This window comes from Haliaeetus albicilla, chromosome 23 (genome assembly GCF_947461875.1).
Source record: "Haliaeetus albicilla chromosome 23, bHalAlb1.1, whole genome shotgun sequence".
NCBI classification, from domain to species: domain Eukaryota; kingdom Metazoa; phylum Chordata; class Aves; order Accipitriformes; family Accipitridae; genus Haliaeetus; species Haliaeetus albicilla.
In genome coordinates, this window is record NC_091505.1 from 10,083,156 (window position 1) to 10,095,500 (window position 12,345).

General features: G+C 46.1%; 1 protein-coding gene across 4 annotated transcripts in view; it reads right to left on the reverse strand.

Moving 5' to 3' along the window:
• AFF2 (ALF transcription elongation factor 2) overlaps positions 1-12,345 on the reverse strand; it is a 455,820-nt gene that overhangs the window by 344,640 nt on the left and 98,835 nt on the right. For 2 of the 4 annotated variants that reach the window (XM_069811152.1, XM_069811151.1), the window contains exon 1: positions 6,996-7,246. The exons of 1 other annotated variant lie outside the window; for it this stretch is intronic. In XM_069811152.1, the coding sequence (XP_069667253.1) occupies positions 6,996-7,042 (47 nt within the window). In that variant the 5' untranslated portion in view covers positions 7,043-7,246. Of the gene's footprint in view, positions 1-6,995; positions 7,247-12,345 lie in introns of those variants that run through there. One more of the 4 variants, XM_069811150.1, reaches the window with a different exon arrangement.

Consider the following 12,345-nt stretch of genomic DNA (forward strand, 5'->3'; position numbering starts at 1 on the left):
ACTGCTGACATAAAGAAAAAATTCCCCAAATAAGAGTTTTCTTCTCTCAGTGGCTTGATTTGAACACATTCATAAGATGTCATTAAAATGTGATATAAAGTTTTACAGAAGAAGAAACTACTGACTAGACCTTTGTTTAAAAGTCATAATAATTTATGGTGTGGATCTGCTATGTACGAGTTGAAAAACACTCTCTTCATGATAAAATAGTTTGTAACTGCTGGGAAGTTAACTGCAGGAAGTTTTGGTTTATTCTCTTACCTCAGCTCTCTAGTTCCATATTATTTTTCAGCACTACGAGCGCCACCTTGTAAACCCATCACACTGACAGTCTTGTTGAAATTAAGGAGCAATATGCAATTCAAGCTTCTGCAAGACTGGGCTCCAGTACAGAGTTTTCGAAAACAAGCCCCCCCCAGCTCGTTCCCCAAAATCTTCACTCGCAAATGCGGACGGAATATCATATGCCCTTTGTGAGAATCTTTGGTCAAACCGTATCATTAGAAGTTACTCAAAATGGAGCTTAAAAGCTACTGACATGCACATTGCTATCCCTCCTCTCATTTTTTATCTCTACAGTTGTCCATTAGTCAGGAGTAACATACCTTCTGACCTCTGACCAAAGCTATTTGAACAATTTAAACAAATATTTTGGTTACAAAGCATCAATACAGAACATTCAGTACCAATAAAAGGATGAAAGAGCTGTCTTTGAGTCACTGTTGTGACTTCCTGACTATATTATATTATGAGTGGTCTGGAAGGTTATACTAACTTGACATATTACTGGATTTACTGTCTTCTTTTTCAATGCTTAAGAAAGAATTCATAACATTGCAAAACCCAGAGTTGTGGCAGTTTCAGTTTTCAGTGTTAATAGATGTTTGATGGCTTTATAAAATCCATTCTGTTAACTGCAACCAAGAGAAAAGATTCAAGCTTTCCTCTCCATTTTTCTTTTCTTTCTTCTCAAAAGAAAGGCAGTAAATTTGAATTAGACAGGTTCAGAATTGGGCTCTGTGGAGTTTTTCCACATGCATAGTATTAAGCGTGTGCAAGGTGCCTTGCTGATCCTGGTCATTACAGAGTTGCTCCACATTTCATGAAGTCTGCCTTTTGGCCAAAACAGGGTCAAATCTAGTCCTCTCTGAAGTAAACTGGGACGATCTCCATTGACGTCACTGGCTACTGGCTCAGGTCCAAGCTGGAGGAAGACATGGGTACTTTATGGTATTTATTGATTATATACATTCAACAAGCATCCAGGAGCCCAACCCTTCAAGTCCTCTACACAAAGAAATTCTATTACCTCAAGCTAAAGGCACCAAGGAAATACAGGATGGGGTCTATCTGTTTAGATGCTTATTCCACATACTTCATGGGTTCGGTGTATAAAACATTTCCCAGAATTCTTCTAGAATTTTTTTTTTTAAATGAGATGTAATATTTGCATTCTTTCTGGCTGCCCAGTTATTTGCGCAATCACGTAAAACTGCTGATAGATTTCAGGCAAATGGATGTGTACTATACAGTCAAAAATAACATCAGTTTCCATTACCAAATACATGGAGAACTGGGGTTTAGTCATTAGTAAAACACGTTAAGCATTTTGGGAGTGATCATGAACCCAGTTCAGTAAAACTTAATTTGAGAGTTGTTTCAGTAGGACTGCTTGTGTGCTTAAAGCTACATACCTGCCTATCGACCCTGCTATATTAAGGCCCACATGCTTTTTCTAAGTCTCAGAGCCAATTTTATCTCACCTCGCATGATGGGAATTTTGTTTGACTCGGATCAAAACAGAATTTGGGCCTCATAACACAAAAAGCATCACAACACTCCTTTCACAACGCTGGAGCATACTGTTTCAGTCCTAAGGAGCTCAAAAAGACCAGCAGTGTCCACCCATTTTTTCAGAGATCATTTAGTATATTTATTCAACTTAATACTTCACAGAATGTCTCATTTTCCCCTTAAATTATTGAATTAAATTCCAGGTTGCAGTGACAGTCTTGTTAGACAGACAAAAGGAACAACTCTGCTTGACTGAAGGACCCACATCACAACACCATCTTTTACTCTAAAAGAAAATCCCGAACAATGTAATTGGCATTCACGTACAAAGTGCTTAAATGCTCTGAAGTTCTGCCTGGCTTCAGAATAGCTGAACAGCATCTGAACTATCTACTCTCCATCCCAATTTGTATATTTTAAAAGTCATTAAATTCTTGAATGAATCATTAGGAAAACAATTCAAATGCTGTTAAACTGATAGTAATTTTGCCTCATAGGATAGATGTGAACTTAATGTTTGCAAACTGCCAAATTCTTTTAAGATTTACACTCCATGGAGTTCAATATCAGTCAGGGAAGAATTACTAAATCAGGATGTGCTTCAAGTACAGGTTTTGGCCCAAGACTATTTTTGGTCTTCCTCAGCTGCTTGTTTTGACAGCATCTAATCCCCCTCACCCACCCACCAGCAGCCACACAATCCATCCATTTACACTTTCAAAGCAAATTGAAAATGAAACATTTTCAAATAATTACTTGGGGATGCCTGTAACACAAATCCACTGTAATATTTCTTAAGGAGAAGAAAGGAAGGAGGAGAAAAACCTTATAGAAATCCATTCAAAAAGTGACTTACTCCTATACTAATGCTCTCATCACCACCACCCCCCCCAAAAAAAAAAAAAAAAAAAAAATCAAAAAATCAATCTAATTCCCAAAGAGCCTATCTACTCTATTTCACACATTCCCATCAGAAACACAACACTGTTTCCACGTTCAGAAGACTTTTCATTTAGTGAGCTATTACAGACCCTGGTGAAAGAACAGTAACTGAGAAGGTCTTCTGCAGAGGCACAAGGCAAAGAGGGAAGGGGGAAGGTGGGTGAAGGGGGGGAATACCCAAGGCTGGAACTGAAACAGTTCACCTTTGTCTGGAGAGCAGGATCACCCCCTCCAGGTTGAGGACTATGTTGAAACAACAAGCTGCTGTGGCACGCAGTACGTTTTCGCATTCATACAGGAGAGGAACCTGGCCCACAGATGGCCTGTTCTCAGCTTTGTCAGCCACAAACAGACCTTTGAACTTTCTATTTATATAACAGTTTAGTGAGTTTAAGCCTCTTCCTGTATAACTGGCAGTTTGCTGGTTTTGCTGTAATTAGGCTACTTGTGATACGTAATACAAAAAAGAAAAAAAACGAAGAGGCTTGTTTCTCTGCAGCGAGAAGTCTTCCCCATTACAACCTCAGAGCTACAATGATACTCTTACCCGCTGATCCTATTTCCCTTTGCCTCAATACCTCAGTATGCATTTTCCCGCTAAGTATTTTCTCGACTTCCGCTTTTTTAAAGATTGGGGGAGTTAAAAAATATTAATACCAACGACAACAAATGTAACAGAAACCATGAATCTCTCTGCCTTTGTTTGTGTGAGGAGCTGTATATTCTGGGGTGGTTGGGTTTTTGTTGGGTTTTGTTGTTTCCCAGCTGCTGATTAATGGCACCACCTTACTCCATAAGCAGGCTCAAATCTAGCCACATGGTCCCAGGACACTTCAAGATTTCATTTACTTGGTTACCACAGACAAGCGTGGAAAGTGATTTAAAAGATGAAATTTGATTTTTAACAGCAAGTGGTCCCCTTGGTGCACACAGGCATTCAAGCTTTTCATTATATCCATCTCCCTTCCTTTCTCCCTCATAGAATGGCTCATATTAAATGCAAGCCCAGGTGAACGTTTCTTATTCGTCCAGGATCATAGCAGACTTTAGCTTTGGCCATTTCACCTCAGCCAGAGTTTAGATTAATTTAAATTGTTTGGGGTTTTTTTCAGCTTTTCAAGTCTGGCAAAACATTCACTGGGATATCTGTGGCCTTATTTTACACATTTTACCCAAGTGTTAACAAAAAAACCCACACCAGCCCTCAGCTACCCTTCCAACCACATTCTTGATGAACGTTCAATGAAACGCCTCATTCTTATACTACTGTGATCTCTCCTAATACAGAAAACTAAAGGGCTGATTCTGCAGTTTGTATCAAGACAAAGCTCCCACTAATCATCTGGAATGCCAGGTGAGAATTTAAGAACACACATAGTGGCAGCGCATGCTGTAACTCAAACACTTTTTGACAAAATACGTTTCAAGAAGCGACACAAAGACGTACCTCCATTGCAGGGGGAAAAAATTAACTGTATTTTTTCCCATCAGACCCAAACTTTTGGGCAGTCAAGTCCTGATATAATGGCAATGCATAGAAGGTATTACCTTTACACTTTTTCATCAGGAAGAAAAAAAAAAAAAAAAAATCTCTGCTCAAGCTATAAATACTTTTTTTATATATATTTCTCAGGCTAACTATGTTTCTGTTGTACTTTGCATACAGAGAACACACACAAACACCCACACACACATTGTAGGCCTGAGCTTGCCTTCATGGCCATTGCAGCACAGATTAGCAGAAGTTTGGGGTTTACAAGGAATGCAGAAGAGGGTCTCTAATTGCCTTATAAATGCTTGTGAAACACATTTTACAAAGGCCAGCTTACAGACAGAAGGAAGGAGGACAGTTTCAAAATAAGCAGCAGCAATTCACACATCATGTTATATATACTTATTTGTAAATATTGTGAAGTAACCACACCATATTGGATACACAGACAAAAATTAATAAATCTTAATGGGTGAGCATGCTTATTTCTGGGTGTGTAGAGATGATGCATGTATAACGTTACATATATACACATGCACATATTTTTGGATAGATGAGCTAAATTCAACTCTCCTTGAGCAACGCAACTACTTGTCAGAAACAGAAATCTTTACATGTACAATAAAATACATGTAATGTTTGTTTATACGTGTAGATTATGTACCTACATATTATATACATGTGTACTTGCATATACTAACTGTATTATTAAAAGCCAAATCCAACTTGATCTCTGCAGTAAGTAATTGTGTGCGAGCCGCCTGTGCAATACAGAGAGTTTGTATAGGTATCAAAACACTTTGAAACAGCCAAAGTAAAAATGTTCTTTCCTCACGGACCCTAAAAAACACTAAAACCAATAAATTTCACTGCACGAAAGCAAGCAAATGGAATTTCTAGAGTGAGTGGCAATATGTTCATATTTTATGGAAAAACAGAGGCACAAGAGTTCCCTTCTTTCTGATGCACATCTCTAAATCCACATAAAACCATACTCAAATGAAAGTAAGTTATTAAGCAAACATTAAAACTCAATACCTATAATGTGCTTAGTATTTGAACTGCACCCACATATTGGGTTGTAACAGCTTCCATTAAATTAATGATGTTACCCACACTATAAATTAGGCAAATTGTATGCAAATATTATTTGAGTAGTAATACGGTGGTTATCAGTTGTCTGCAAAATAAATTAGTGTAGCAGAGTAAAGATAGTGTGGTAGAAGCATAATATTTAATTGAGCACTAATTTTATTGTGATTATTACTTTTAAATAACAACAGCACGGTTATTAAAAGATGTAATGCGATGGTTTATGCAGAGCTGATAAAACATGCACATGATCCAAAACGCCTGCTTACAGATTAATATTGATACAGTGTAATTTACGGTTCCAAGGATTTACTCCAAATTGCTGTAAAATAGAACGTGACAGGTATTTGGTTCTGATTATCTTGGATTTGCAACCATAGCTGTTAGACTATGTTTGGCAAAATGATAGTTATTAACTAAATGTTATCTTTTTCCTAGACATACCTTTATATTACCAACAAAGTAAAGTAAACCCTCTGCAAAACGTGAGGTCCGAATGCACATGCATACACACGTATAATCTGTGTGACATTTAGAGATTAGGATCACAAAACAGAGTATTTTAGTCTCTTTCTTTCTTGGCAAACTGCACTCCAGCCTAAAAGCATTTAACAAAGCAGTAACCAACCACTGAATTTTACCGTGCATAAAGAATTAACTATATTTGCTAAATTGAAAAGTAGAGAAAGAACCAATAAAAACAGTCAAAGAACAAGCATAATCTCATTATCCAGCGGGGGAAGTGACTAAATACCTACCCAAATTCTAACTTTCCCAGCTACTTGTCACCCATCGAAAATTCCTTAACATTCACTTTGGTAACAAGTTTACAATACACTTAAACAGATGCACCGACCTTTTCAAGGTGTGCACTTATTTGCAGGGCAACATAAACCTAAAATTCCACAGAAAAAGAAAAAGAAAAAGAAAAGGAAAAAGAAAAAGAAAAGGAAAAAGAAAAAGAAAAAAAAAGAAAAAGGACCTGTTATAATATCACGGGGACTGCCCTTCCCACTTCCAAAACTAACTTCAATAACGCTTCATCCAGAAGAGGAAACCAGCAAAACCGGCAACAGAACCCCCCACGCCGACCAGGGCTACAGTTGAACTGTGCCACACAGTACAACTACAGTTGGTTTCTCCCCGTGAAAGGAATATTCTCACTGACAGCAGCAAACACAACATTAGCAAAGCCGCGATCCCGGGGAAAAACATCGCCTCTCCGCACCGCTCCCTGCCCGGGGAGGGGGGCTGCCGCGGCGGTTGCCGTTTCAGCCGGCACCCCGGCACGTTTCGCCGCTTCCCTTGCCTCTCCTCCCCCTCCGGCCAACTTCGCCCCCCGCAGCCGCCGGACCGCGGGCTGCTCCTCACCAGCCGGAGCCGGCGGCGCGGCTGCGGAGCGCGGCCGCGGAGCGTGGCCGGAGCCGGCCGGCCCCGGCGGCGGCTCCCCGCGGCCGCGGAGCGGACCCGCTCCCCGGCGGGCACCGGGCGCTTCGCCCCTCAACAAAGGCTAAGGCACCGGGGGAGCGAGCAGGGAGGAGAGGAAGGAGGCAGCTGGTAGAAGGAGAGGGGTGGAGAGACGGGGAGGGGGGGGGGAGAAGAGAAAAAAAAAAAAAACCAACAAACCCCCAAACCTGAAAAAAAAAACCCACCCAAAGCACCCGAAAAAACCTACCACTGCTGCTCTAAGTCCCAGTCCCTGAAAAAGTCGAATAGGTCCATAACGATCTGGCGGGGAGACTCAGAGAAGTGGTGCCCCCTCCCCGCCCCGCGCCGAGCCGAGGAGAGCCGAGCCGAGCCGGCGCGGCTAGGGCTGCCCGGCCGGCATGGGCAGCGGCGCCGCGGGGAGCGGCGGCCGCCGCGGGGCCGCGCGGAGCCGCCCGGGGCTCGCCGAGCGCCGCCGCCGCCGCCGCCCGCTCCGGCCGCCGCCAGCAGCGCGGCGCGGCTGGCTGCCTGGCTGGGAGAGGCAGGCACGGCGGCGGCGGCGGCCCTGGCGCACACGCACACACACACACACACACACACGCTCGCACACCGCGAGGGGAGGAGCCGGGGCGGCCCGAAGCCGCGGCATGGAGCCGCCGCGGCAGCACCGGCGGGATCTGGCGGAGCCTGGCAGCCCCCCCCCGGCCCGGGTGCGCGGGGAAGTTTTGCCGAAAAGGAATAAACAGCGAGGGGTGGGGGGAGGGGGGGGGGGGGAGCAGCGCGGCTTCGCGCCTGGGGATGATCCGAGAGTGTCCTGGCCGGGCTCGGGGAGGGGGAGAAAGAAGCGGGGGTATAGGGGAGGGGAGAAAAATAAAATAAAATATAAAATAGAATAGAATAAAATAAATTAGAATAAAATAGAATAAAATAAATTAGATTAAAATAAATTAGAATAAAATAGAATAAAATAAATTAGAACAAAATAGAATAAAATAAAATAGAATAAAATAAAATAAAATAAGGACCTGTACTTTAATTGCCAAAGCCAGCTCCTGTGCGTGAACAAACCCGACTCCCACGGACGCGAGAGGTGGTGGCACGGACAACGCTCTGGGTCGGCCCGAGCGGGAGACGCACGCTGGCAGGGCAAGGGGGCAGAGGAAAGCACCGGCCCGGGGGGCTGGGGGGGGCTGAACAAGAAGGGTCCTCCCGAGCACTGCCGGGGGTTCGCTGCAGCTGAGCAGCGTCTGCTCGCCCGCTGGGCTGGCAGCCCTGCCCGCTGCCTGCGTGCTGCACCCGCAGTGGGACGCGGCGGAGCTCACCTGCGGGCAGCAGGCAGGACACGGGCAGCAGGCAGGACACGGGCATCCCGCAGCGCGCCCGCTGAGCCCGTCCCACTCCCCCACCGACCCCCGGGAGAGCCCACGCACGAGTCCCAGGCTGCCCCCGCACACGACAGGCAGACGGGGAAAGGGGCCCGCTGCACCCGCCGTCCCCTAAAGCGAACTCTTTTCTACCCAGGCTCGCGCACCCTGCCCGCGTGCTTTTGTACCCAACTTTTTTTCTAAACAGTAACTCACGTCTCGTGATTTTCCGCATCCTTTTTGTAACTATAAAATTCCAAATACATATCCCCACTGAGCAAACAAGTACGTACAGTGGTATTGCAAAGACGAGACCAAAGCTACGTTCATTTTTACTCCGGTTTTCCACAGGACCAGTCACTCCCTGAACTCCCCCGCGTGCCGGCGAGTCTCAGGGACTCGGTGTCGGCAAAGCTTGAGAAACGGCCCTTGCTTTGGTGGGGTCCCAGCTCTACAGCCGTGCCCCAGCCCTGGGAGGCTCACACAGCCGGTCACGGCAGCCGGCTCTGGTGCCACAGAGACCAGGCTCCAGTGAAGCCTCTAACAGAAGCATCTTTATGGGCTTCCTGAGAATTAAGAGACAAATCCAAGATTATAAATTAGATCAGTGGCAAAGCAGCTAATGTAATCCACGCGTTTTGCCTTCTAAGGAGTACACAGTTATTTTATAAGCGCTACTGGGTTGAAAATATTGTTGAGGAAAAGCTGTGGAACTGTTATCAGTGGAAGTCAAACGTGACAGACTTCATCGTCTTAGCTGGGGCTTCACTGCAAGATTCGCATTTGCATCGTGTGTCTTGTGGGCCCCCAAAAGGGAGGGAGCTCAGGCAAGGCTGCGCCGCTGGCAGTCTGTGCTCGCACCCAACAAACCCCAACGCACTGCTCCTCTCCCCGCTGCGGGCAGGCAGGTGCACGCAGCATTTCCTTTCTAGCATCTCTGTTTTCTCCACAGCCAGACTCAAACACTCTGCTCTGGGCGTTGAGCTTTAAAAGATCATGAGTCAGGCTCCTCTCTCTTCTGTTTCTTATTTTAGTGGCACCGTTGGTTTTAAAAGCCCTGTTCAAAATCATAATTTGTGGCCAATATGGTGCAGTCACATTTTCAGAACTTTTCTCCAGAAAGAGGTACACAGGTTTTTTTGGTTGTTGGGTTTTTTTCAAAAATTACTATTAATAAAAGTAGAAGCCTAGTCTGTCACTTAATCACATTCAACAACTCACCTATTTTCAGTATCTTGAGCTTGAACTATTGAATTCAACTAAACGACTTACTAAAAGCATGCCGCACTGAGTCTTGCAGGAGTTGGCAATTCTCCTCCCCCTGTTTTCGGAGAGGGGTTTGCAGCTGCCAGCCAGCCACCCCTGCACCGCAAGGGTCTGCAGCAGCAGTTGCTCTTACCCAGCAGAAAGAAAAACCGCTTCCCAGGTATGAGTGCCTTCGCTTTCTTAAAGTAAACCCTTTTTAATTCTTCAGAAAGTAGCAAAAGCTGCACAAAACAGTTTCTGAAAAGGCTTTCAGAGCTCATTCTAGTAAAGGTAAGGGGTGGGAGATCGTGCATGGGCAAGCGAACCTGCTGTTCCCATGAAGTGCAATTGTAGAGGTAATCCCTCTCCTCAGAAGTTACACGTTTGGGCACCTGGAGCTCCCCAAACACCCCACACCCTCGGCTGCGGCAGAAGGTTTGCGCGTGAACTGGCTTTTTGCAGTCAGGTTTCAAAGCGCCAAGGGATGCGCCCGAGCGTCACCGTTGCGGACACCCAGCCCAGGCTCCACTGAAGCCCAGTGCCGGACACGCCGTCTGCTGCCGGGGGGGGCTGGCGGGAGGGTGCCTTCAGCACCCCTCTCCCCGGGGACACAGCAGGCTCCGCTGCCAGCGGCCACGCTCGGCCCCACACGACCTCAACGCACACCAGCCGGAGCAAGAGCTGGCCGAGCTCGCTGCCTGCTCGCGCGAAGGGCTGCGGGGAGCGTGTCGGGGCGGTACGCGCTCCTGCAGAGCATGGCTGCCAGCGGCGGGGAACAAGCAGCCTCTGCAAACCGCCGGCTCGGGGGCAAGCGCGAGCATGAGGCTGTCCCAGCTCTGGCTTCCAGTAGTGCAGGGTTCATTCACCCGAACTGCCAGGAATAGAAAGTTCAACTGCCCTCAGCGTGACCTCTTTTACGGTTACAGTGGAAAATACAACTGTGGTTCCCAGCACCTGCAACAGCTCAGGACAGGGATAATAAGATCAGCGAGGCCTCCTGGCCCTGTTCACCACCGCCCTGCCCCGCAGTCTGCTACAAAGGGGAACGCTGGCTCAGCACGGGTCAGGCTCCGGTTTTGCCGACGAGGCTGCAGGCTGCAAGTCTTGCTGCCATTTCACCCGCCCCTGCCCTGCGCCAGCCAGCCCTGCCCCTGCCCATCCTGCTCCACGAGCCCAGAGCCGGCTTTCTGGCAAGATGCTCCCAGTGGGTGGCTTTGGCAGTTGTCCCCGTTGAGGGTCAGAGGAGGAGGAGGCCTGCCGGATCGCCCCTCTGACGAAGGCACAAATGCCCGGCCCCTTCGGACGACTGCTGCTGCTGTGATCGAGACCGAGCGGCTGTGAGTGGAAGCCCAAGGCTGAAAGCACTGTACAACCGAGGGAGCTGCTGAGCTCGCACCAAAACGGTCAGATTTCCCACGTGCTCCCCCAGGTCCGGCAGCAAACAGCAGGGGATGAAGTTTGAAGGAGGGAAGGGGCATCCCAGCCTCGCCCTTTCTCTTTCAAACCTACACACATCCCACGCTAACCTCGTTACCCAAAGGCTTTGCACACACACACGCTGTACACGCAAAGGGAGATAGAAAGGCAGTGGGGAAGACGTGGAGAAGCAGTAGCAGGGGCCCGTTCAGTGCTCTGCTCCCAGGGCAGGGCTCAGCAGCCAGGCTGCAGCTCCCACGAGCCGCCCTGTTGCCCCTATTCCTGAAGGAGGAGCGGCAGGACCGTGGCCACGGTGGGTCGGGCAAGAGAGACTGAGGCCAGTGGTCCACAGCTGGAGAGGCAAAAGGTAACTGAACTGCAACCCTTGTGAGAGCACAGAAACCTTTTCTGCTGACAACACCCCATCTGATCCAAAGAAAACCCTATTTTTCCACAAAACAACAAGAATGAAATCACAGTTTTCTATCCAGAAGATGTTAATGGAAAATTTGTGCCCAGCTATGCTGTTGAATACAGATTGGAGATATTTGGATTTCTGAGGAAAGGAAGGTCAAGTCATTTTCACAGTGTGAAAAATGAAGCTAACAGAGTTCATATTTCTCTGTGAAGCAATGATTGATTTTTCTTTCTGTGTCTCATTCATACTGCACTAAACATGTATAGGGAACAAACTTATAACACCTTAGATAAAGCACACAGATTACATTAATACATTGAAAATTAAGTTAACATTAGCATCTGTTTGAAGGTAGCACAAGAACATTTAGCCCAACGCCATGAGAACAGACTGTTGGCATGAGTGCATAAATCTTACGTATCCTAAAGCTGCTATATCAGAAAAAAATCGCCATTGAGATGTACATACATAAAGTACGAACCCATCATGTGCTGCCTCTATGGCTAAATTTCCCATTTGGAAGTACATAAAAATTTTAGTTACTGAAAGTATGTTGTTACTCAGTTTCAAGCGCATATGTATAGGTATTCTTTATTTTCCTGCCATCTTAATTGTAATTATCATCTCTGTGCTGCCCAAGTGATTTATTTACTTGTGCAGAGCTATTCTCCTATTAGGGTTGTTACTCCTATTTTATTTAAGAATAATTTAATACAATAATCACTTCTGAAAATATATCGATAAAGTCTTCTTACTGTGAGAGGGGGGAATGTTTTCTCACCTTGCTGAATATTCCTTCCTTCAGTAAGTTTTTCTAGACTCCTTTAGGAAACATGGTGTTTTAGTGGTTTTATTAGATTAGAGTTCACAATGGCAAGCTCTTACATATCCTATGTTAAGACATGTCCACAGCTAGCTGCAAGGACACACAAAGTTTCATCGCGCTTTGCTCATATAAGGTGGACAGTGGATGTTACAAGGTCCCGCAATGGTCAGATGCGGGTTGGTCACAGGGGATTTCAGCTCCATCTTTTGGTACCTCTCCGTCTGTTGACCACACGTCAGCAAAAGCCCCAGGAATGCTATTCAGGTGGTGAGAAAGTTCTCCCTAACACATGTTGCTTTCAAGAGATGCATGCAGATAACCCAGCGATCAT